Source organism: Cryptomeria japonica, chromosome 2 (assembly GCF_030272615.1).
Source record: "Cryptomeria japonica chromosome 2, Sugi_1.0, whole genome shotgun sequence".
Lineage (NCBI taxonomy): Eukaryota > Viridiplantae > Streptophyta > Pinopsida > Cupressales > Cupressaceae > Cryptomeria > Cryptomeria japonica.
This window is the reverse complement of record NC_081406.1, coordinates 633,885,774-633,913,336: the sequence shown is the minus strand read 5'-3', so window position 1 is coordinate 633,913,336 and position 27,563 is coordinate 633,885,774. Positions and strand designations below refer to the sequence as shown.

The following is a 27,563-nucleotide window of genomic DNA, read 5'->3' as shown; positions in this document are numbered from 1 at the left end:
TCGTAGATCACTGAGTTGGTGCTCGATGCAGGGGTTGGTGCTCCTTTGGGTTGGTGCCCATAAACAACCAGGGGTTGGTGCCCTAAATCAGTAGGGGTTGGTGCCCTAAAATCAGGGGTTGGTGCTCCTTGGGTTGGTGCCCTAAACTTTGTATTTAGTTTTATTTGTGAGGCTGGATTGGAGTAGTAGACTCTAGCAGCATTACTCACCAAGGTTTTTCCCATATTGGGTTTTCCTCGTATATCCGATGTTGTGTGATGTATCCTTGTGTGTGCTTGCATAATGTTCTCTTCCCTTATCTCACTGGTATGTCTTCTTGGTCTTTGATATATTAACCGGTATTCACATTTAGGATTAAAAGGGTTAAGATTGGAAACCACTGATTCGCCCACCCCCCCCCCCCCACCCTCTCTCAATGGCATATTGTGTTCTACAGAGGCCAATTATCTTATTCCTCCCTACCTCAACATGCAATTTTGGATTAAGATAAAGATAAATGCCTCCATAATGTGACACTACAATCAACTTCTACAAACTACAAAAAATAAAATCTGCAAGCAAATGCAAAAACCCTAGCTCAAAATAGAGTCTTGCAAAAACTAATCATGCAGCAGGAAAAACATGCAGAAAACCTAGATTGCAACAAAAAACTTCCAACCCTAGCCGAAGATGCAAACCTAGCCACAACCTAAAAAACAAAGTAACTTTCTAGACCCTAGTTGTGATCACCAAAATATCTGCAACAAAACCTCTTAATTTCATGCAAAAAAAATAAAGCGCAATTTTTCATTGTCAATAAAAAACATACATTTTTCATACAAAAAATCGTGATTCAAGTAAAAATAACCTAAAATTTATATTCTTTTGCAAACCACAGTTTCCACCTTGGGAGGCACAGTTTTTCATCCAAAAATTCATAATTTTCCCTAATAAAAAATTGCTCCTAAACCGACACATGATTCCTAGTTGCAATTTCCTCTTGGAAGGCAAAAAAATTGTGGAAACCCAGACCTGAATGTCACATATAAAATCTGCAACTTTTTCTTAGGAAAATTTCACAATTTGAAGAGAAACCTTAGAAACAGCCTTCATAAATTTGTGCCCTAGAGACCTCTGAAAATGACATGATCTTCGATTCTATATGAATCCTTTTGTCTCTTTATTGTGCTACAATGGCAATTTGTCAATCCATCTCTACAAGATAGTCCATATGTCTTCATGCTCTTACAATCGCCATGGCTGTAATTTAGCCATCATACCATAACATGGAAATCAAACACACAATGATTACCAAGATATTCAGTAATTTAACAAGAAACAAGACTTCTTGTATAGGATTACAATGAATGATGGCAAAACAACATTATTAATGTGGAATATATTAGAAAACATTCTAAAAGGAAATAAAACATAAAGTATATCTCTTACAAATTGACCATTAGCAAGTCATAATTACTTATAACAACATGTCAAAGATTATACAATCTCTCAAGTCTCTCATGATTACCCAAGACTAAGAGAAAATAATTTGAATTATTGACACTCACATTGAAGACAAGACCAAAGCGGGTGTATAAGCTAACAAGATTGTTTTCTGAATGCGCGACATTAAAATAGGAGGTAGAAAAAATAACATAAGTTATTCCATTTAAATTTTCATCTGCTACATACTCTTCAAGATTGTCATTCCCAACTATTATCTATCCAGAAATTTTTAGATTTATATTTATTTTTTATGCATTAGAATTAGCTCTATTCAAATCGACTATCCTAAGAAATAGAGCAACAAAAGAAAAACTTCTATAAAACCATAACTCAAGCATCGACTATGTCATACTCAAGGCAGATACAAAATACAATGAAAAGCACCATAGAGTGAAGGATATCAAATGTCTACCAATTGATCAATCACAATAAAATCAATAATCACAAACACTCCTGCAGAAGACAAAGAATCCATAACACAACTCATAAACCTACAAGCAGACATCATACCTACTTTCAGTTACATCGTGCTACTACTATCCTCCCTCCTTTCATTAATTCCACAATCACCACCTCTCACAGCCAACAAGAAAATTACAAGGGTATGGTGCTGCGTAAAGGTCCACCTTATTTGATAACAGAACCAGATTTCCTGTAGTGTGAAAGTTCAACAAGAGGAGAAACCAATACTCACTATATATCAATCATTCAGTTGATTCAAATCTGACTCTGAAAACACCCAGCAAGCTCCAGGCAATATCCTATGCTATGAGATGTGGACCCCATACAGCTCCTGAAAAAGAAAGTGCTTCTGAATCAAGTTCAACCTGTTGAAGAGTTTCGTATGCTTAGCAACCAGCCTCTATTTAGGAGTGTGATATCAGTTAGGCTCTCAAATCCGATAGCACAGCAAAACCTCTTAGCTGCCACCCATACATTCCTCAGTTTGACGAGAATGAATCTTCTTTTAACAGTAATGAAGGCAAGAATCCCATCCTATGGAACCAATAGCCCTCATTGAGGTGGTGTTAGAAGAGCATTGAAAGGGTACCTCTCATATGCAAAATTTTATCAACGAAGTATACCCTAGCCATAAAATATCACGCGTGATGCCACCGCAGGCCCCTTGCCAAGCATTTGAATGTCCTTGAAGGATCTTGTTGTACCTTCCACACACTCCCTGTCGTCGACAAGGTCCCCCCTTTCCGTCTTGTCCTCGCTGAGGTCCTGAGTAGCAAATTTTGGTAAATTCGTAGAGAGAAGATGTGGTAGTTACGAGTTTGAGCGTTGAGAAGATGATCCGTCCTAAGTCCTAGAGGCCAAAGGATTTGCATCTTGAAAATGAGAAGCAAGATGTTGCAATTAAGTCAGATCGCCAAGCCGACAAGGTCTTGAACTGAAAAGAAATTTGGCTACTTGAGTGAGGAAGAGCATGAGGTGAAGTCCCAAGATGTTGTCAAATCCAAGATTGGTCATCAGCAGGTTTGAAGTCTAATACCCAAGGCAAACCAAGAAACCTCACGCTGCAAGTTGAATAGCCGAAATTCTACCAAGGAGGGCCGAGAGAAAGTATGGCGAGTGAGAAACAAATTCATGCAAAATCTCCTTAACACCCGAAAAGACCAATAGACCAAAATCTCACATAAGCTTTAGCCCAAAAACTTTTAAAAGCTCTCAAAATCGGCTCATGAGCCGAAAAAGACAATACGAAGTTCGAGTAAACTTGCAAAGTGCCTTATAGGCCAAAAATAGACAAGAAGCCAAATCTCGCAAAATAACCAAATAGGCTGAAAAGGTCAAAGGTGATTAAGTTTGTAAAATCGGCTCTCGGGCCAAAATTGGCGAAGTAACAAACCTCACAAAATTGGTTTCTAAACCAAAAAGTGAATGATCCTTTCCTTAAACTCATAAAGTCAGCTTCCAGGCCGAAATTGGCAAAATACTTAAGTCGCGCAAAATGGCCCTTTAGGCCGAAATTGGCAAAGCTACAAATTGCACGAAATAGTCTAAGAGGCCAAAAAAATGAGAAGGAAGTTAAATCACGCAAATAACCTCTTTAGGCTGAAAATGCCAAAGCCACCAAATCGCGCCATCATCTCACAAAACACTTCACCTAGCCAATAAAGTTAAAGGCACTTAAGTTTGCAAAATCAGTCTCTTAGCCAAAATTGAAAAAATAGTCAAAATCGCACAAATGGCTTTCAATGCTGAAATACAAAGGTTAAAAGCTTGCAAAGTCACTCTTTGAGCTGAAAAAACATATAAGTCTTCAAATCGCGCAAAGGAAAGCGAGAAGCCGAAAATTTCAAAGGACAAGACTCACAAAGTTGGCTTGCCGAAAACTCCAAGAGCCCAAGAGCCCTAAGTTGCACATATCATCTCATAATCCGAGAATCATTCAATCTTCAAATCACGCAAAATCTCCAATTTCCCCGAAGCTGGAGACAAAGGGCGATATCACTCAAGAAGAAAATCACACGAATTAGTCTTTTAGCCCGTACTTCAAATAAAGGGAGTATTAAGGCATTTCAAATCATGCAATTCAACCAATTTGCCCGAAGTTAGAAGACAAGGAGAGGTCTATAAAGCCGAAGATAAGCAAAATCCCGCAGAGGGTTTTCTTTGGCCAAAAATCTTCACTAGTTCCAAAATCGTGCAACACCTTAAGATTGGCCGACAATCATTCAAGTTTCAGAATCGCGCGAATATAACCTATTGGAATCATTAAAGGTTCAAAGTTGTGTGACATGTTTTTTATAGAGTCGAAATCAAGAGCGGATTCAAAATCACGCAAACAAGCAAGAGAAGGAATCCAAAATCGCACAAGAGAAATCTTTTTCAGCAAAGCCAAGCGATCAGCAAGCTAATCTCCAGGTAAGTTCAAATTTCCCCTCCAAATGGCTTAAGATTGTGCAAAGCAATCATGTTTTTTAAACCTAGGGTTAAAAATACGAGGTAAAGTTTCAAATTAATTTTAAAAACTTAAATACCCAAGTGAACATCCCACAACAGCATTCAACTATCAAATTCCGCCTTCTAGCAGAAATTTCAAACTTAGACAAAATTTAGGAATCCTGGCCCGAAATTACAAAACACACAGGATCATCTTTCTGGAAAATTGCAAGCATGATCATCTTCAAGACAATCAGCACGAAACAAAATTCAAAATTCAAAATACTCATTGGCATAAACCGATAGTTGTAGCAACTTTCCCAAACCATCAGCAATCAAGAGCAACTCTTTTTGAAATTTTGCTCGAATCGGCTACCAAAAAACCAACCAATCTTCAATATCTCGATCGTATTTAAAACACAGAATTAAAATTGTTTAAATAGCCTGTTCCAAGACATTTTCAAACTTTAAATTTTTTGGCTGTTTAACAATTTTTTATGCTAAAGTCGTCTTCTGGCACTACTAACCCATGTTTTCGCTTTAAAACTATGAGAATTTGCCAACATCTAGAGGCAATGGAAAGCACAAATAAGAGAGAACAAAATGTGACAAGAATAAACTGTATTCCTATCAATGATGCAAAATGTGATCAACTGGATCATCAAAAGTTGTTGTTACATACAATGTAGATGAGTTTGCTTATAAAGGCAAGGCTAAGAGACAAAAGAGCACACAATGATGACATGTGGCTCAATGAGATGCAAGGGTAGGTAGGGGTAGGTAGCAGAAATAGTAAAATATTCCACATGAGGTGGATCACCCACCGAAGGTGGAATTATCACTCCACAATAAGTGGATATGATAAAGTAACAACAAGATCACACAGTAAAAGGTGGAAATTCTCCTACATACACTCCCCATGTATGCACATCTCCCTAAGTGTCATATGCAAACTACAATGTTATGCATATACCTAAGTAAACTTAAGTAAAGTGTAATTATATCCAAGATGAATAAATAATTACAACAACAAAAACCTATCTCGTAATCCATGTTCAGGTGTGCAGGATAAATGCCTAATCAGGCGGCAAAGTCTTCAAAGGCACCCGACGCACCAAGAACATGACAAACCTCCAGAGCCAACATTCCCCGCAAGCTAGAAAAAATGAAATATCAATATTAGGGGGGGTGATCAAAGAGTCAAAGGTCTAGAGTGAGTGGTAAAATGTTGCGGATAAAGACTTTGGGAATATAAACATTCAAGACTTCAAAGACAAAGTGTATGCTCCAAATGCATATGGTAAACCCAGGCGGATGCTAGAAAGTTGTCTCTCTTAGGCTGCTGGTTTCCCACCGACAGTACAAAATTATGAGCTTGTGGTCGAGACCGCAAGGCACTATCAGCCGGAAACAAGAATGGTGGTGGCAAAGAGAATGGTAATGGCCAACTTCATACCTGAGGCGATTGGGGAAGCATTTGACATCCCGTTGCCTGAACGCGCCACTGCGGTGACCATTGGCCCAACTCGCTGTTGACAAGGATCACAATAAGTGCAAGATATTAATAAATGAAGAATGGTTTAAAGTAAGAAGACCCCCAAGCACTAGGATCGTCAAAAAGACCTACAGAAGTGAGTTTAATGATGAGTACGGAGACATGGTCATGCTGCTTAGCCGAGTTATGGGTCTCCCCCTGTCTAACCTATATCAGGACTGGATGTTCTATTTCACCGAGTAGGTCTTTAATGGAAAGGCTAAGTTTGACTCGGCTTAGATCATTAGCAATAACATTCACACGCAGCTAGTGGAGCTCGAGGAGAAGAAATACTTCACCATGACCACCTACTTAGTCTATATGTTCGCTAGGCATCAACAGCTGCCAGGGTCAATCAAAAAGGGTGAGATTGGGAATGGGCCAAATCAGATAAAGGTGTATGACTACTAACCCCAATTACATTATTATAGCATAGTTCAAAGGGATAAAAAACAACATCGCCTATGCAATCGGTCAATATGAGCGCGTGAATGATGCATTCACAATGCGCATGGTTAGAATGATGCAGGGAGGATTGCACATAAGGCTCTCAAAACAAGCTACCGCAGTGATATGTAAGTACGGGGCATGGTTCATTCAATTCCCTCGCTTCTCCTATATCAGAATCTCAGGCTTTGAGGGCACACCATACCGGCTTCACTGTTATCCAAAATGGAATAGTCCTCATGGAGGTTGCAAGACAGGTGCACCCAACAAGGAGCATACTAAGAGAAAAAAACCATTCGAGGCTCACATTCCCAATGGTCATAGGCAAGAAGGATGTGTATTTCAAAAACTTTGTGCAAGCCAAGGAATCCTTTGATGAATTGGCAACGTATTGCTTGCAAGAGCATCTTCCCAGGAAATACTTCGACCTCACTGGGCTAGGAAAGAAGGCCTATGGCAGGCATTACATAGGTAAGGCATTCATAGAGGACTACTGGGCTAACTGCCTAGATGACTTTGAGGTCAGCCGGCGAGAATACTCAAGGCTAGATGTTCAGCAAATGAGAGATTTCGAGTACCACCAGGTCCCGGATCAAGTAGTTGATTATGGAGATTGCCTGCAGACCCAAGTTATGAGGTAGTTAAAAACCTCCCACCAGCCATTAACTGGGACCAAGACCCCATCACAAACTTGGAGGCCATCATGGAAGGCCCTAGAAGATATATAGATAATTGGCTATCCCAGCAAATAGAAAGGCTAACTCATGAAGGGACTCAATTCACCTATAATCTCATGGGCAATCTTGATTCCCAATCTTCCAAGGACGAAGGAGTGTCAAGTGCGCCAAGGGAAGAAGTTGAGGAATCGGAGAAGAAAAGAAAGAAGGCAAAGGCTAGCAAGGGAGCCCGGACATCAAAGAGAACAAGGGAGAAGATACCAATTAGGAGGCCAAAAGTTACTACCTCATACAAGGATCCTAGTTCGGATGATGATGTAGTCGAGCCTGATCATCTACCAACCCCACCTTCACCAAATGATCCAATTGCATCAGAGGTGAATGATCTGCAGACGCAAAGTGAGCAAGAAACAGAGACATAGATTTGTTTGGAGAGACCTGAAAATCAAATCGAGGATGGAGAAATTGTGCCAGATTAGGGGACTGACAGACAAGAGCTCACACAGGGGAGCAAACATGAGGTGCAACGGGAGGAAGGTGACAAAAGAGATAACACCATAGTTGAGGGAGAAAAGGAGGAAGATAGAACCCAAGAACACAGTAGAACTGAGGAGCAACCACTATTAGAAGCTACACATCAGTTGCTCACTGAGGTGGGAGAAAACTCAACTGTAAGTAAAGGACCAGATACAGAGCCAAACCCACCTTCTACGCCCGATCAGCCACGGATAAGTAGTGAGTCCGCTGAGACATCTAGAGGACAAGGTGGGGAGCTAATGGTTACATCAGGACAAACCATCCTTCACGACTTGTTGATAGCTCGAGCACAACGGAAAGCAGCTATCAAGGTGCCTGTAAACTTGGAAGACATATTCTCTTGAATAGGAGAAGCACAAGCCAAAGGAAAGAAGAAGCCAAGAACTTACTCCAGGATCACCAAGGATGAGCAAAGGAATTGGACGATTCATATTGCTGCTCCACCCACAGACAAACTACTAGATCAAGTTGCATTGGCCGACTATAGCATCACATCCATCCCGATAGGGAGAGCGACCAAAGAGCAGGAGAGAGAAGAATTCAAGGATTCTGTTAAAAGCATGCTAAGGCAACTGGATGAGATGACTGTTGAACGAGATGTGTATCAGGTTCGTCCCCAGCAAGCCGAGGGATACATAGATCACTTGCTAAGGCCATTACAGCATGTTGTTGAGTCCCGCATTCCCCCTTTGGCGTTGGCACAAAAAACTACAGCTGAGTTCGAAGGAGTGTGTAACATCGCCAAAGCAGTTAGAAAGTGGATCCGGAGCATTAGGACAAGAGGGGAGAGAATCATCAAAGATGTGCACAGCATGGCACTCAATATACAGTCAACCCGCATAAAGATGGCAAAGGTAAAGGAGTTCTTCAAAATCTAGGAGATGATTGATATAGCTCTACCCCTCATGAGAGCTCTCTTCTGGACTCACGCTCAAATTTCGGCGTTGTAGACAATCCTAGATCCTCACAATATCAGCACCTTTAAGGAATGGTATTGGATTGTAAACATGAAGAATGACATGGCGGACACCATCAAAAAAACTCAAGAGTGCGATAAAGTTTTGTCTAGCATTGAGAATGTCGGTGAAAATATCCTCAGGGTGTTGGTCACTAGCTAGAAAGATGGCATGGAAGGTGACGATGTGGCGTCACAATGGAATGACAGGTTGAGGACTAATAAAATATCATACAACATGGAGGATATAGAATTCACCAGCAATCTGCACTCAGATATACTGAGTTTTGAAGCTCGTCAATCGAACTGGCACAAACGGCTGAGGGTTGTGGACATCCATAGGGAGGGTATTCAATACAAAATGCATAATCCTCCTATTCCTCACAGCAAGGAATTATTCCCATTATGCATAGGGTTGCAAAACTATGTTCGGGTTGAACATGCAGCAGGTTGGGACATCTGGGAAGATTACTTGCAAGGGGAAGTTGAATTTTTGGTAAAAGAATCTACCTCGGGAAAAGAGAAAGTGCTTTCCTAGAAATGGTTATTTGTTTCCAACTACCCAAGTTCATTGCAGATTTTGAGCTCCGTGCAAGTGCACTTTTTGGGGGGCAGCTTTATATTGGGTAGTTATTGGTTAGTTAATAGTTGGTAGGGAAATATTTGTTCCTTATTAATAGGTATGGGCAGCCATGCCTTAGAGGATGAATCTGGGCCACTTGTAAAGTTTGAATATGGGCCATTCATCAAATTTTGGAAGTCTATATAAGGGACTGTTTTTCCCTCTTTTTAGAAGAAGTTCTAAGATTGTTGCTAAAACTCTAGCAAATTTTATGCAGATTTAATGGAAATTAAAGCTATCTTATTTTCATGTGAGTGCATGGTCTCCTTCTTCACTATTTAATTTTCATGTCAAGTATTTTGTTTTCAAATAGTATTTTCAGATTAAGTATTTGATAGAAACCTTGGAGTTCATACCATTAAGGATTGATAGATTGTCACTCCCCCTGCATGGTTAATCTGAACCCACCTATATGCTTAGTTCAGTTGTTAAATATCAAATGGGTGGATGTAAAAGTTCTACATTTTATGTTTAATAGCATGAAAATCTAACTCTCCTTGAAGATTGCATCAAATTTTACATAATTGTGCTATATTAGCTGGTGAAGTTAAATCTGGTTTTTTGAAGGTTTCAGTCTATTTTCCTGAATATGTTGTCTTATATAGACTAATTAGCTGCTTTATCCCTCCTTTCCCCTCTTTTTTCCCCCTTTTTTTTAGCAGAAAGTTGAACTCCAAAACAGCATCATATTAAAGAGAAATTTGATGAAGTCAAGACTATAGAGTCTTAGAAAACACGTACAACCAAAACTGATTTTATCTAACCAAGTAAGTCCCTTTGTGTTTCCAGCAAAACACATCAAACAACTGAGTTATCCTGCAGTCATGAGCTGACAGTTGGAACCTTGAGGTCGTCCCCGTTGATCAATTAAAAACAGCATTAAGGATCCCTTATTTCAAGAGAGGATAGAATACTCAGTAAAGTAATTCTATTCTGCGTTGGCCGGATATAGTTGTAGCAATATGATTTTAGCCACGACAACAGATCTTTGATGCATTAGCAACCAAATGGGATCGTTGGTTGTCAAACCACATCCACTTAACAATATGATACAGAAAACATAATTGAACTGACATGAAGTTACAAACTTGCTCACTGAAAAAAAAGAGAGAGAACTTCCAATTTAAGCAGAGCCCTCAGAGAGTTAGAATAGTTTCTCTTGCCCACAACAGGGTGCAGAAATGAGATTTGTTCCATGCTGTCCTGTAACGTATGTTTACTATTAAGTACGATGTTATTGTATACTTGCCTCGAAGGAGGATGGATGTTGCCAAAATATAACATAGAATATTAATAGTCAGCTAAATAACAGTTGCATACTTAGCATCCATGTCCTTAGTATTTACTGCTAGTGCCAAGAAGGTCCAACAAGCCCTGGTGCATCAGGGTTTCAGACATCTATTTGATGTAAATTTTTCTTGCCCATCCAAATAACAACTTTCATACCTTGAAGTGAGCTTGCATATATAAGTTAACAGCATGCAAGAGATAAATATGTGCTCCTAATCTCTCCGGTGTGCCTACATGCATCAGAATCTTCACTAAGCCTAAACCATGCACCAAGTTTGTTATAATACAATTACTACAGACATGTAACGCATAAAGAACCCATCAATCCCCTTATTTTGTGTTACACATCAATAACTACTAGCATTAACACTTTGACAGCAAAAATACAACACTAGTGGCATTAAATATGACCTACACCTGAACAGATACTTTAAACATACTCTTAATAAATCCCAATAGCAAATCACAAGCCATAAACACAAAAATCAAACCTCAATTTCTGAGAGAATAGCCTGAATCAAATGATCAAACATAGTTGTCCTTTCAGCCTCAAATGTATGCCAATGAAGAAGGCACTTATATATGATACAGGCCGCAACAGGTCTATGATGAGTAAAACCCAAATTTTCAGTGACACACTTCAGAAGAACTTCTTGATTTTCCTGCCAAAAACAGTTTTGATTAAAGATGATATTACGACATTTTTTTAAAAAAATTTAATATTAGTTTAGGAATTCAGCATATAGAATTTTCATCTCATATATATATGTATAGAAATGTCATTTCGCAAGATTGGCACCTGCTGTCTTTCTAAAATTAACCGAGAGCGTCTAGATTCCACTGGTGTGCGACTGAACTCTCTAAAAATCTGAGAGGACATGGGTGAATCCTGAAATCAAAGACTAAATCAGTTTGTCTGACATGAAGAATGTAATTGAAATAATCAAAAAATCAAAAACATCTCCTGCCCTAGTAAGCAGTGTATTTGGAACTTACGAAGTGAGATCTCTGATCTCCATTTGAAAGCTGATGAAATTCAGGGGTTTTCTGTAAACATACATTATAACTTAACTTATCATGCATTATCCAAATCACTCCAAATAAAGGATAGCCACAAATTAGATTGTATTCAGATCTCGCAAACACACCTCTTGTTCTAAATACTACTTTCCACAGCTTTCATTTTTAGTACTTCATCTCTTCCAAACATAATTTTGATACGTAACTTTGAGTAGAAAATGAAAACTAAAATTATTCTAATATAAATATTCTTTGCTATTGTCAAATCTAAACAAATATCTGGTTATATTTTCATTAAGATCAATCTTTTTGAAAAAGAAATTGTCAAGTTATATAATTTTATGCTGTCCGATAAATTAAAGTAACTTTGAAATAATTGAACAATGCTAAACCTGGATAAGAATGGGATTTGCAACATTTTTAAGGCCACTGTTTGGTGAAATCGCTATAGATTGTTGCCTAAGCACTTGCTTCTCATGATCGACACTAGCAATCCTTTCTTCAGATCTGCAGGGGTAATTTAAACATAATAATGAATCAAGTATCAGAACTCTACCTTCCTCACTACCAGGGAAAGAAGGCTTTAATTGTAAAGAGGTCTTAAAATAACTGGTACTCAAATATAGAGTACATAAATATACCAAATAAGAAAGAAGCATCCTACATAAGCAAAATATTTAAAACAAAGAATCTCTTTATTTAGTGACATTCTCTCATAGATAAAACTTGAATTCCAAAAAAAATTGCACAGCTAGCCCTTAGGCAAAATCTCTTAGCCTCAAGAATTCAACAAATCATTACAAAGTTATAAGCAACCAGTAACTTAAACAACAGACAATAATTCACAAAGGATATAAATGATTCTATTTTGTAGAATTGTATGCTCAGAAGTAAAGTACCTAACCAAACCCTCCCAAAAAATAAAGCAGTTTTGAGACTCACGAGTAATCAACATTCTATTATAAGTAGAACTACAATATTCAAAACTTTGCACAAAGGCATGACCCTGTAGGAAAAAGTTGTTATCTTCAAGATAACAATAGATAATTTTTTACTTCAAAAGTAACATATCAAATTACTACACTTAACAATTATATCAAATGCACCTCTGTAGATCCTGCTTTGCTCGAGATGCCTTCAACTCAGCTTCATCTGCCCTTTTTTGCCATTCCTCAAGTTCCTTTTTAGTTCTTATGAACTCTCTCTCTGTTTCTAATTGTTTCTTTTCAATTAGTTCTACTGAAGCCTGCAAAATGGCAACCGACAGTCTGTGAATTACAATGCTAAACCATAAGTTGTAATGTCCCCTGTTGGAGGAGTAGCTGATTTTTGCCCAAAAATAACAAACCCAATAATACAATTCATTTACAAGAACATTATTTCATTAAATTACACAATAGCAATTGAATTTAGGAAAATAATCAATTAACATCAAACACAATGATAATGAAGATTCCTATTGTAAACATGCAGACTATAGTTTATTCCTAATAACCAACCATATTAGAAACTTGAGGAGGAAGCACAATAGAGCGCCATGAGACTGTCCTCCACAACTAAGCCTAAGAGTGCTGAAAAATTAACCAAGTCAATCCGACCCCTTGGACCACAATGGATCCAATTCAATGGATGGTCCAAGATGAATGTGAGAATAAGCTTTCCATTAATGACTCAGAATGCACTCAATGTCCATAGTATTATCTGTCGTAAACATCACCCCCCTTCCATACCCACAGGTAGTACAATATATAACAGCCGAAGGGGTGCGACACAGCCGTCGCGACTCCAACTACCTACCTGTCGGCTAACTAACTACAAACAAATAACATTACTCCCAAAACATACATATTTCCCGACAACAAACCCGGGTGAACCCAGGTTCGCCAGCTGGGTTAAGTCACTTAAAGTGACTTTTAAATATTAAAAAATTAATTTTTTTTGCCTTTTTAAAGCAAAAAACCCTAATCCGCCCCTTGCTATATGAATCTATGATACATTGATACATATTATATGGCATATGAGTATATGACATAATATGATATTATTGAAATTCTGAACTATCAATTGAATTGGCATTTGGCATTGAACAATGATGAAGTAGCATACTATTAAATATATTTAGATTTGTAATTTTGTGTGTACATATATATATCTGTGTGTGTGTGTGTTTGTGTGTGTGTGTGTGTCCGGACGAACCCAACCCATGAACCGGGTTCGTGTCCTCGAACCCGCTTTCAAACCCAAACCGGTAACTTAGGTCGGCCCTTCTGAATTTCTATTAAAATTATGTCGCCTAGGGTTATTTGTAGGGTCATCCCTTTTGAGTTTTCTTTAATTTATTGCCTTAATTTTATCTATTAAAGTTGCGATCTGTTTTACCAGGGCAGGGGCATGACATAATTAGATATTATCAAAAGGTTATCGCTAAAAATAATGAATAGACAATTGTGAATGTTTATATATCATTGCTTACAAATTTGCAATCTTGAAGATATCTAAGTAGCTGCTTAACCATTTTGTAATCATTGCCAATGTGCCAAAAGATACCAATGCTACAAAATTACAAAATATGGTGAAAGCACTAACTGGAGATTCAAAAGAAACTATGTCCTTTTTCTCCTATGGTACTAGCAGTTGAAGATGTTCAAATTCATATTACAGATATCAAGGTTTACAATTATTTAAATGCTCAGAATAAGAATGCTACATATCTTATCTGGTAAATATAAGAAGATAATTTTGAATGCACCATTCTTAATATTTCAAAGCATCTGTCAATGGGCCCTTGTTTTGCTGGTGAAGTTGAAAGGTTCTCGATGAAACCACCAAGGATCAAGTCTTGCTGAGTGTAAGTCTCTGACATCGTAAGCAATGAGGCAAAGATCGTGCCCCAAGCAGCTTTGGTGGAAAGGATACCCCTTAATCCTTGGATCTCAGCTGAAGAGGCTTCAGCCTATAGCTCGCACTACTGTATTATGTAGCTAAACAATTCTGGTTTTGATATAAAATCCTACAAAAAAAAATTTGGAAGCATTCTATTTGAGTTTAAAATATAATATACTTCCACACAAATAAACATACAAAGAAAAATATACCACTCGCTAACAATTCAAATGTTATTTATGCCAATAAAATAAAATTTAAGTAATTTCCTAAATACAATACTCCATTCACTGGATGAAGATAGCCGTCGAACTGATCCATAAGGATAAATAAAAACTAAAACCCAATTTAATCAGCAACGGGGTTCAAAGTTGAGCAACTGCCCGTCCACCTAAAGTGGCAGTTTCCCAAAGAAGTTGAACAGACAAAGTTATGGATAAATGGTGATGTCACTTCAGTTCTGAGACACGTTGAACTAATTTCACACACAATTAGACACTTCCTCTGAAATATAACTATGAGGTAGTCATTCAATTGTATGCATGAATCTTAGAATTGACTAGGAGTAAGGTTTCTAATGGGAGGAAGATTAGGAGCAGAAAATGAACTGTGTAAGAAAACAGCAGTTTATCTTTTAGAATTCTTCTATAAAGCTCATTGTAATCTATTCTTTGGGCAAAAGAAGACAAGGAAGCTGTGCTATTAAAATTCTCAGCTGGTTCCCCCAACAAAGGCTTGCCTGTTAAAAATCTTAGTAACCATTATCTTAAAGTTATTTTTCATTCGTGTTCATAGTTGTTTACAGTAGCATTTTCATTCAACAATAATTCCGGGCCTCAAAGTACTCTTAAAGCATTTAAAAAAACTGTCTATTGATTCTAGAAACCTTGGGGCTATCAAATCAGCAAACAGTGAAGAAAAATTGTGACCCAATGGTTAAAAAACACTCTTCTGCATGTGTGTTAAGCCAAAGGGAGACAACAGCACTATTCTTGTACTAATCAACAAAGTAAGAATATTTAGTCATAGATACATTCACAAAACAAAAATGCCAAGAAAACCTTAAATAATGCAGGAATGTGATGTAAGATACAGATTCTGCAACAGAAACACTGACACAGACCAGAATTTCACAATCGCAACAGAAAAGGTCATTCAAATGAGAACAAGGAATGCATCTTCCACTCATATGTAAGTGGATAGGAACCCCTTACATTTCATCATGGACGGTATCATTTTGAAGAACCTAGTCTCTACAGAGACAGTCAAGAACCTAAAAACCACAGCTTCATACATATAAAATCAGATGGATGAATAAGGGAAGAGACATCCAGAACAGTCAACTATGTACTCTGTCCTATTATATCAAATCCTCAAAGATGATGTGCTGTATGACGCAGCACCCATGACACACCAATGATTTACTTGGACAACCCTACAGATATACAAGTCAAAACGTCTAGGCAGGTAAACATGAAAGCATCATGGTCAAACTGTATAATGTATCTCCCCAAAAGCCAATGTCTCTGATTAGCATAAAGCAGTCTTGATGTGTAATCCTTCAGACTGAGACATTCATCCTGCTTGTAATCAGAATTAATGAAGAACAGGTCATAGCAGAAACACGTGCCACACAACAAACTCTAACAGTGCAACATATGAATATGGACCAAATTGCATTAGAAACCAAAGATGTGTTCAGTTGACCAAGATGTCTGTGTTTGCATTATCAGGTGAAGCTTTTGATTAATCTTGTCCTTTGGTCACATCATTGCAAACTAGGTCGCTGTAAGATAATCAGACCTAGAAAATAGTGAAATCAAACAAAAGATTCAAGAGCCAATACTAAAAATCAACATTTATCCATGTGCCTTAACCTTAAGGAAGACCAATGGTACACACCCAAAAAAACAATGAACAAGATCACTGTCAAAAATAGATACTGATCCCTTGGATCAATGACCTCTTAGACCAGCTGAGAGAAACCTAATTTTCCATATATATTTTGTCATGTCCCCTCTTTAGCTCTGTCTAGCAGAGACATGTGAGTTAGCCTATTATGGAGTCTTGTAGGCTGGTAATGGTGGATAGAGACTCAGTCAGGATATTCAGCGTTCGGATTTGGTGTTTCTGGCAGTAGTAGACCAGTTTGGAGCAGTTACTTGATTTTAGGAGGCAGTTCCTACATTTTAGGAGGTTGTTCCTACTTTTAGGAGGTTATGACAGCATCCAGGGTTGGGGTTCCATGAGACCATTCCTTGGTTTCAGTTTCAGGAGATTTGGGTGTGTTTCCTAGTTTCTAGGACCATCCCTAGATTCTAGGGATGAGACTGCCAGTTGATCCATGATTTCCGACATCAGTCACAGACAGGTGACAGGTTCAATTTCAAGCTTTTGGTGTGTTTCGAGCTTTTTGTAGCTATTTGGGTTATATTTTTAATATATTTAAATATTTCCTAAGTTAGCGTTTTAATATTTTAAATAAGGCTATGTCTATAGCCATTTCGGAGTAATAAGGAGTTTTTGGCTTCATCTGGATTCGTATGCCCATGTGTTATAGCTCATTGGAAAGGTCTTGAACTTTTCTAAATGATTTTCACTTGCCAGGGTCCTTTTGGCGCTTGGAGTTATTTTATATTGAAAAAGTGGTGTTTTTTCTATACTTGGGTGCCCAATATTGGGAAATATGACTTTATATTAAAGCGCACTTTTCATATATCTTTAGGGTTCGATTTGGAAGGAAAGAGATATAAGGAGAAGGAAACCTAATTTCTCATTATCTTTTACATATTGAAAACTTGTTTGGTGCGATATTGCTTTGGTAGAGCAATTCTTCAATCTGGGACGCAAACCCCATGATTGGTACTGGCAGGGACGTAGCCCTCAGCTATTGATTGCCAATGGACTCTTTTGGCAATGGCATTATTGGTCAAAGTGTAAGCGCTACTCCTTGTGGAGGTTCAGATTACTTGGTGAGGGTTTCAACAGGGTGGTTGAATTTCCCAGCTGGGGCGTGATTGTTTCATCTTGATGGCACCATTACAGCAGGTACACTTTACGCTGGAAGTGGTGAAGACTTTCATTCAGCCATAGCTAGTGTTCTTCGTTTGTGTTCATCATCTACCCTTCAGTTGGCGCCATTATTGGATGTAAGCACATCCCCAGTGCGTAGGGAATAATCTGGATATTATAAATCAGAAATCTGCCTGGTACGATTTGTATCAATTCTGATTTAATTGAATGTTCTTACTTGTTTCAGCTTCCTTCCTTATTTGTTGTTCTTTATTCATTACTTGCTTATATATTCAAAAAAATACAAAAAGAAACAAAACATTCTGCAACTTCTCTCTGTTATGTAAGACCATCAGCAAAATCACAGGAAAATATAATTTATTATTTTAAAAATTACAGCAGATCAGCAAGGGAATCCATCAAGGATCTTTCAGTGGTATCAGAGCTATTTGCCTGCCAGCCTATGGGGTTAAGTTTTCTTTTTTATATGCATCCAGGAAGAAGTGACATATACAGATATTATACCCACAGAAGAGCTCAGTACGAGCGTGAGAGTGTAAGAGAACAGGAACCTATTATGGCAAATGAACAGATGGGCGCCAGAGTAAATCAGGCTGAGGAAGACAGACAAGAAAGAGAGTTGATGAGAACCCTCATCACTACCTAGCCTAGGATTGTTCAGACTTTAGACAGAATACAGGTTACCTTGGAGTGGTTGGAAGTGGATAGACACAGAGGCAGACGGAGTAGATCAGTGTATGTGGCTGGAAGCCAGCATAGTCATGGATCTCATACATCAGCTGGGAGCTCTCATCATTCCCCTAGGCGTGAGAGACATCATACACCAATTAGGGATAGACCATTACTTCCTTGGTTTATACCAAGTGAGCAGCCGGTACAGGTAGAGCCACCAGAGGTGGAATTTCAGGATTCGGTCAGGGCGGCTACAGATGAGTGGAGAGCCCTACCCCCAGAGGTTAGGGATGTTTTTCCTTTTCCTCAATATTATGCACAGCATAGAGATACCGCCAGGTTCAGAGGAGACCGGGGCTATAGAACTCAACAGCAGAACAATGACCTCAGTAGAGCTACTGGGAAGATCACATTGGCTACATTTGATGGGACTAGCGGTACGAGTGCACGAGCGTGGGTGCACAAGCTGGATATATATCTATCACTAAGACCCATGCTTGAGCGTGATGCTATTCAGTTTGTTGTCTTGCATTTAGATGGGGTTGCCTATGACTGGTGGCACCATGGATTGGTCACCCAGAACCACAACATGATCCACTCCTATGCAGAGTTCATTGAGCGCCTCATTTCTCGATTTGACCGTAAGGACACAAAGCTCTATTATAGGGAGTTGGCACATCTAAGATAGATTGGGCATGCAGAAGCTTATGTCAATGAGTTCCAGCATATTGTAGTTATGGTGCCTGACATGCCCCAGAGGCGCAGTGTTATGTTATTCATTGAGGGGCTGCAGGACAGGCTTAAGGGAATGGTACGTGCCTTCAATCCAGCCACCCTTAAGGACGCCATAGATGTGACATTGAGGTTGGATACCACTCCTACTTCTTATCAGACAGATAAGAAACCTTTCAAAGACTCACGGCCTCCACAGAAGGCCAACACCTCACAGTTTAGAGATGGACAGTCAGCTAGACCTCCTACGATGGACTAGGAGACACAGAATGAATTGAGGAAGAAACTATGTTTTTCCTGCAAAGAGCCTTGGGAACCCAGACATCGTTGCATGGGTAAGCGCAAGGTTCACCTGATTGAGGTAACATCCGAGTTTGGGGATGAGGAGATACCAGACACTGATACTGAGGACAGCCCAGAGGAGACTATGCAGGAACAACCGCAGTTGGAGATAGACATTCCTAAACCCTTGGCAGCAGCGGAAGTGACTATGGCTACCCTTTCCAGTTATCCCAGATTTCATGCCTTTCGATTGAAAGGTACATTACAGGGGCAACGAGTCATGAGCTTGGTAGATACAGGGGCCACACACAACTTCATTGATCAGAAGTTGGTTGAGCAGTGCGGGTTACAGTCTGAGGTATTTGATGGTTTTGGAGTGAAGGTTGCGAATGGTGCAGTTTTGGGTTGTACTAGGAGGATTCCACAGCTTAGCATTCAGATGGGGGATTATACCTTGACAGATGACTTTTATATTCTACCTCTGGAGGACTATGATGTGGTTTTGGGCATGCAGTGGTTACAAGGTATTGGGAGGTATATTATTGATCACCACCACTTGCAGTTAGAGTTCATGTCTAGCAGGAAGAAGATAATTTTGAGAGCAGCTTCAGACGGTGGACCTAAAGAGGTGTCTTCTCGCAAGATGGAGACTATTATTAGACATGATGATGTGATTTGGGCTACACGTTGTTTGGTGAAGTCCAAAACACCTACACCTCAGGATGGCAGGGCGTTTCATGTTGATATTCAGTCGGTGATGGACCAGCATGGTAGAGTCTTTGGTGACATACCTCCTGGTGTACCTCCGAATAGAGGGTTTGAGCATGGGATGGAGATGGAGGATGGAGCTAAGTCAGTGATTACCACTCCGTATCGTCAACCTAGAGCATACAAGGATGAGATTGAGAAGACTATTCATGAGTTGTTGGACATGGGCTTCATTCGCCCTAGCTCTAGCCCCTTTGCTTCTTCTGTGGTACTTGTTAAGAAGGATGGGACTTTGTGTTTGCCCTCTCGAGTGCATAACTTAAAACATAAAGCACGTAATGCAGAATGATAACGCCATAGATATCAGACAAGTATAAGAGATGTTATTCCATTCATAATTGTGTTACAATTTACATTCCGAAGTATATAAAGATACCGAGGGGGTGCGAGCACCAACCGTCGCACCGCAACGACCACCCCTCGGTTGCCAACTAACCAAAACAATTACACATAATTAACTAGTCTTATGTTTGTGTACAATAATGTCGCTAACATCATCCCCCCCAAAAAGAAAAGTCGTCTCCAGGCGACTAACAACAAAAACGGAGACAACGCAACCTATACAATATATACGTCAAAAAAATCTAAGGAGGGGGCTGGGGAAGCGTCCCTAAAGTAGAAGGCTGAGATGTCGATGTCTGGGCCGCCAGGCGGGCGCGGAGCTCATAAACCTGCTGAGTATGTGCAGTCGCATCCCACTCTACCACAAAGACCTCCCTCATTTTCACCTGAGGGTACAGAGTTTAAGATAGCTGTTTTTAACTGGGGCATGGTCTCCATGAGGTCTTGAATTCTCACGGGTACCTCCATCTGCAATATTTGTCATAAGATTTCCTCTTCTCCCCTCGTCCGCAGCGGACTTGTGGTCTAGTGGTTGTTCTGTCCTTGTGCGGCCATTTCCTTTGTGATCTCGTCTCTTGCTTCCCGCACTCTCGCTGTCTCCGTGTGGGGATTTGGGTATGCACCCTATTTGGCCTGCACCCTTGTGATTGCCAACACTTCTGCTTTCAAGGGTTCTATGTTTAGGAGGTTTACACCAAGTTTCGAGCAATTTGCGTCCTCATGGTCGCCCAGCCCGCACCATCGGCAAAGGTGCTGAGGGTTGGCTTCCTTTGTGCAATCGCGGGCGAAGTGTCCCCACTGATTGCAAGCCCTACACTGGATCATTGGCCGGCCCTTGGCATCATACTGGATTCGGTTTTTGTTATTGTTATTGTTATTGTTATTATTTCTTCCGTCGCGCCGTCTGTTATCCCGGTATCCTCCAGATGATGTCGTTGTGTTCGTTTGTTGGCCCGTACCCGCTGGTGCGGACGTTGTGGCCTGCTCCGTGAAGAGCACCTGGTTCATTTGCGTATTCCGGGTTTTCATGTTGTATAAGCAATCCTTGGTGGAGTGTCCCATCACTTGGCAAATCTCGCAAAATGCCTTCTTCGAGCAAGTACCCTTTGTGTGCCCCTCCTCTTTGCACTCAGTGCACCATATGTCCCCTTCGGTCCAACTGGTGCTTCTCATTGTTTTGAATTCCCTCCTCATTCGCTCCATGTCTTTCTGGAGCACTTGCACCCGTTTGCCAGCCTCGTTGTCGCTGCTGCTTTTCTGTGACGAGTCATCCTCCTCGGACGAGCTATCCTTCTTCTTTTTCTTCGATGTCCTGGTCTCGCTCTCGAGATCCATTGCTCTATTGTATGCGTCTTCGTACGATGTAGGTGGAACAATTTTCATCTTCTTGCGGAGGGAATGCTTTAGTCCCTCCACGAACCATCACTTTCTCAACCTATCTGTTGGTTGACTCTCCATTTTTCCCAATAGTTCCTTCAGCCGCCAACTATAGGCTCAAACAATCTCGTTCTTGTTCTGCTTCGTTCCATACATCTCGGCGACTATTTCGTTGTCATCTCTCAGGTGGCGGAACTCTATCCCAAACTCCTTCTTCAGGTCGAGCCATGTGCCGACTTTGGCCTTGTCCATATCTGAGTACCAGTCTATGGCCACTCCTCTCAAGGTTGCTGGGAACTGTGTTACCCATTACTCTTGGTCGGTAACACCGTTCGCTGACCATATGGTTTCGCAAGTTCGACAATGGCGGACGGGATCTTCCTTCCCGTCACCGCTGAACTTCGGTAGTTTCTGTTTGCTCGCCATTGATGGGGGTCGTCTCCCCTGAGGTGGCTGTTGTTGTGTTTGAACCCCTGCGCCGCTCCCTCGAGCGTCGGTGGTGCGTCGTGCGTGGGTGACTGGGGGTATGGTGTCTTGCCTGTCGTGCGTCGCACCTACAACCGTACGGTTGTCCTCCCCTTCGTTCTCACCCGCGCCCACTCCTTGCTACCTTAGGTGATCCTCACTTCGTGGTGCAAGGGATAAGTTCCTAAACTGGTCCCGTGTCTCCTCGACTAGATTCCGTCGTAACCTTGTTTCCTCCAAAAACTCTTCGTGGCTTCGCACCCTACGGTGTTCTAGCGACGCGTAGAAATTTCTGTCGGCTTCTGCACCCTCCGTGACACTTCCTTGGTTCCCCTCGGGCCACCCTTCGACAGGTCGTCCTTCGGCAAGTTGCCTCAGCCTCCGTCTATGTTCTACTTGCTGCTCCAGAATCAAGGCCCTCTGCACAGCCTCCCACTCGTCTGTTTCTGCTTTTTTATTTCTATCTTTATTCAATAAGTTGGGCATTAATTGCCGTACATTTCCATAATTCACAATACATAAATCAAAACACGCCTTTATTAATTTATTTCCTCAGATACAACTTGTGTCAATGACACTTTTATTTGAATATAGAAGGTTCAAGATTCAATTCCTTGCTAGCCTGGCACCATCCCATTCTGCTTCCCGTCGGCTGTTATCTTCATACTGTTGAAGGATCTGTTGGCGTCGCTCTTCCTGGCTAATCTCCTCCAGGCGAGCTTGTTGTGCCAGCTGTTTGCCCTCTCGGGTGAATAACTTAAAGCATAAAGTACGTAATGCAGAATAATAACGCCATAGCTATCAGACCAGTATAAGATATGTTATTCCATTCATAATTTGTGTATTGCAAGTTACATTCTGAAGTATATAAAGATACCGAGGGGGTGCGAGCGCCAACCGTCGCACCGCAACTACCACCCCTCGGTTGCCAACTAACCAAAACAATTACACATAATTAACTAGTCCTATTCCCGTGTACAATAATGCGGCTAACATCATCCCCCCAAAAAAGAAAAGTCGTCTCCAGGCGACTTACAACAAAATGGAGAATACATGGAGCTCACAAAACCCAGAATAAAAAAACTAAGGAGGTGCAGAAGGCGTCCCTGATGAAGAAGGCACCGGTGGTGGTGTAGCAGTGGACGCCAAGCGCCCATGGAGCTCATACACCTGCTCCGTCCTCTTCTTTAGATCCCGTTCCGCGACCATCTGCCGCTCCATAGCAATCTTTACCATATAGGCTGCCTCGAGCACCTCCTTTATCCTTCTTGTCCACACTCTCCAGTGCACTGACCAACCGAGTCTTCAACAGCTCCCTCGATGCCCTCTCCTCTTCCAACTGTATCAGCAAGGCAGACTTCTCTGCTACTAAAGTGTCCATAGCTGTCTGGTTCTGGGCCATGGTAGGCTCTAGCTCTCGAAACCTGGTAGTCAACTCCTCCTGAGCTGTTACTGCTGCCACCCTCAAAGCCTCAACTGTGGTTGCCGTCTGTTGTGACCTCTGAAGCTCCAGATAACCTTCACGGAAGGCCTGCCCTACCTCTCTCACCAACAACTGCATCCGAGTCTCACCAACCCCCTCAGTGAGGCGCCAAGCCTCCAGCATCGCCAGGCTCTCCGTGTCAGGCCACCCGGCACACTCAAAACACCTTTCAAACTCAACTCGGCATCCGGTGCGGGCAAAGGTCAACAACCCCTCCATCCGCCCAACCATGGTCGCATCGGCCTGGAGCGTGGCAGATGACACAAGCCGCTGTGCTCCCAGAGTCATCTCGGTAATGAACTACTCCAACTCTGCACCCTGCTGACTTCCCATAGGCACCCCCTCTACTCTGTACGGACTGGTTACTACCACCCTAGGGGGTGAGGCAACCCTTGAAACCGTCCTACTGCTCGGGGAACTCCCTTCCTCGAGATCAATGACATCCAAGGAATACATGGTCCGCCCTAGAGATAGAGTGGCCTCTCCCGCCAGTGCCACGGGTGCCATCTAGTAATGGCTCAACCAGTCAGTGAGGTCATCATGAAGAGTGCATGCTGCCGTCATTGCCTCCTGCATATATCCGGGCAACCCTGGCACATCCTGTCCTATCACATGCGGCACATCGTGCACCATGGAAGCCTCTACACTCGCCAAGGTCTCCACCCGTGGTGGTGTCATGGCTATCGTCACCCGAGGTTGCCCGAAGCTAGGAACTGGTACCGTGGTGACTACACTCACTGTCCCGAAGGACCGTGGCACCGCCAACTGACAAGTCTCCGGTAAGCGGGCTGGTGTAAAGTAGACTTGCACCTGTGATGCTAAAGTGGACCCTACTGTACCTGTCGACTCCACTACCCCCTCTTCAGGCAACTGGTCGCCTCTTCTCCCTGCCAATCGGAAGCTCCCTCCGCTTACCTAGGAGGTGTCTGCGGATTCCTCCCTGCCACTTTTTGAATCCTCAGCCTCGGACTCTTTTGTGTCGGACTCTGTATCGGACATGGCGGCCTTCTTTCTTTTTGTGCCCAAACGTGCCTCCGTGCCATGTGCCAAGACGTCCAAGTGTGACCAATAGAATATGGGCGGCTAGTCTGGTGCAACACGCCCTTGCGGCTCCAATGGCTGTGAGCCCGGGGTGATCTACGTGTGGACTGCGTCGAGGAACAATCCAATGGCGTGATGCAGCATGTAGAACTTTTTGTATTGCAACGTCATGAACTCGTCCATCCTATCCGCCAATAGTGACACCCAATCGTATACCACTCCATTGTGCAGCCCGTTCATCAACACTATCTGTGCAATGGCTATGTCCGACGCGCGGCTGGCACCTATGAGGCGACTCTTCACCACCGACAACAGGCATCGCCTCCCTTGGCGAAAAATTGTTTCTTCACCCCCCGACTCTTGCCTGCACTCTTGAGGCTATCTTTTTCTCCCTGGGTAAGGTTATCACGCAACATCAACTGCAGCAGTGTGGCACGATTTTCTGGAGATATTTTCTGTGAAGTGTATATTTTTTTCCCTTTCACCCTCAATATGCCAAATACCCTGGTGAACTCGCCTGTCGTGAATGACACTGTTATCAGACCAATATAAGATATGTTATTCCATTCATAATTCGTGTGTTGCACGTTACATTCTGAAGTATATAAAGATACCGAGGGGGTGCGAGCGCCAACTGTCGCACCGCAACTACCATCCCTCGGTTGCCAACTAACCAAAACAATTACACATAATTAAATAGTCCTATTCCCGTGTACAATAATGCGGCTAACACCAGCGATGCTTGTGCAAGCAACCAAGGAAGATGGTTCATCAACCGGTTTACTGCCTGGCTCACATCCAACGCTGTCCACACTGCACTTGCTGGGGTTTCTGCCTCTCGTCGGACATAGATCTGGATGGCTACCTAGAGCAGAATTGAAAATTATCTCGTTGCGGTATCTTCTCCTGTGTAAAGTTTTGTTTGCATGTCGTCAGCCTCTGGGTTTATCTCACCAACGGGTAGGCCCATCGTGTCCGTGTGCCATCCGCGTCTTCCATTCCCGAGTACGTCTAGGCAACGGCGCCAAATGTTTACCCTCTCAGGTGAATAACTTAAAACATAAAGCACGTAATGCAAAATGATAATGCCATAGATATCAAACAAGTATAAGAGATGTTATTCCATTCATAATTGTGTGTTACAAGTTACATTCCGAAGTATATAAAGATACCGAGGGGGTACGAGCGCCAACCGTTGCACCGCAACGACCACCCCTTGGTTGCCAACTAACCAAAACAATTACACATAATTAACTAGTCTTATGTTTGTCTACAATAATGCCGCTAACACTCTGCAGATGTGTATTGATTACCGAGCATTGAACAAGAAGACAATCAAGAATAGATATCCTATTCCACGCATTGATGAGTTGTTGGATGAGCTTCATGGATCTATCTACTTCTCTAAGATTGATCTTCGTTCAGGTTATCATCAAATTCGTGTACGAGCAGAGGATGTACACAAGACTGCTTTCCGCTGTCACTATGGGCACTATGAGTTTCTGGTGATGCCTTTTGGCCTTACCAATGCGCCAGCCACTTTCCAGTCCTATATGAACCATATCTTCAACAAGCAGTTGAGGAAGTCAGTTCTAGTGTTCTTTGACGATATCCTGATTTACAGTCGTACTTGGGAGGACCATCTCAGACATGTTGAAGAGGTACTCAGCATCATGGAGAGTTAGTCTCTATTTTCTAAGTTGTCCAAATGTGAGTTTGGACTTAGAGAGGTCTTATATCTGGGTCATGTGATCAGTGTTGATGGGGTGAAGGTGCATGAGGAGAAAATTCAGGCGATTCGTGATTGGCCCTGCCCTCGGAACATTACTGAGTTACGTGGATTCCTCGGTCTATGTGCTTACTTCAGGAGATTTGTGAGGGGCTTCTCTCAATTGGCAGCACCCCTGACAGACCTCACAAAGACAGGAGCTTTCAGATGGACAGAATAGGCACAGGGGATCTTTGACAAACTCGAGGAGGTTATGAGCACTTGTCCAGTTTTGGCACTCCCTGGTGTTGATGCAGAACAGACATCCCATTGCTTACGAGAGCAGGAAGTTGCGTGATAATGAGACGTTGTATTCTACATATGATAAGGAAATGTTGGCTATTATGCATGCATTCGCCAAGTTCAGACACTATCTTGTTGGCAGCAAATTCGTGGTAAGAACAGACCACAACAGTTTGAAGTATTTCCTTGATCAGACAAAGCTCAATGATCATCAACAAAAATGGGTAAGCAAGATCCAGGCCAATGATTTTGACATCGAATTCATTAAGGGAAAGAATAATACTGTCACTGATGCACTTTCTAGGAAACCATCACTTGCTGCCCTATGCTCATTGAGTGAGATTTCAGCAGATTGGAAGGCTCAACTTTTAGTTGAGTACTCCTAAAATCAGCATGCTTGTGAGATCATGGATGGATTGGTATTGGATGATAGGTACAGTGTGGTGGATGATGTCATTTACTACAAAGGCAGGGTATATCTTGTTCAAGGTTCTTAGTTGAAGGAACAGATTCTGCATGCTTACCATGATACTCCTACCGCAGGACACCCAGGGTATGGTAAGACTTACAGGGCGGTTCGGGAGAGATTCTCTTGGAAGGGTCTCAAAGATGATGTTCTATGTCATGTTCGTGAGTGTATGACGTGCCAGCAGAATAAGTCTGAGCATAATTTTCCTACTGGTTTGTTGCAGCCCTTACCTATATCGGAACAAAAGTGGACAGGGATCTCTATGGATTTCATTATAGGTCTTCCTCGAGTTCAGGAGAAAGATTGTATCTACGTCGTAGTGGACAAGTTAACTAAATATGCCCACTTCTTTCCTATTGCAGTTGATTTCACAGCATCTCAGGTAGCTGAGCTATTTTTCAAAGAGGTGTTTAGAGTCCATGGCCTCCCCAAGACCATAATGAGTGACCGGGATAGCAGGTTCATGAGTTCTTTCTGGCAAGAACTTTTCAGGCTCGCAGGTACAAAATTGACACCTAGTACCAGCTACCACCCACAGACAGATGC

General features: G+C 41.6%; 1 protein-coding gene across 5 annotated transcripts in view; it reads right to left on the bottom strand.

Annotated features, from left to right (window-relative positions):
* LOC131046890 (protein OPAQUE1) overlaps positions 1 to 27,563 on the bottom strand; it is a 274,106-nt gene that overhangs the window by 55,916 nt on the left and 190,627 nt on the right. For all 5 annotated transcript variants that reach the window (XM_057980707.2, XM_059216792.1, XM_057980706.2 and 2 more), the window contains 5 exons: positions 12,566 to 12,705; positions 11,852 to 11,966; positions 11,436 to 11,486; positions 11,239 to 11,328; positions 10,931 to 11,101 (listed from right to left, as the gene is read on the bottom strand). In XM_057980707.2, coding sequence (XP_057836690.1) covers positions 10,931 to 11,101; positions 11,239 to 11,328; positions 11,436 to 11,486; positions 11,852 to 11,966; positions 12,566 to 12,705 — 567 coding nt within the window. The remainder of the gene's footprint in view (positions 1 to 10,930; positions 11,102 to 11,238; positions 11,329 to 11,435; positions 11,487 to 11,851; positions 11,967 to 12,565; positions 12,706 to 27,563) is intronic.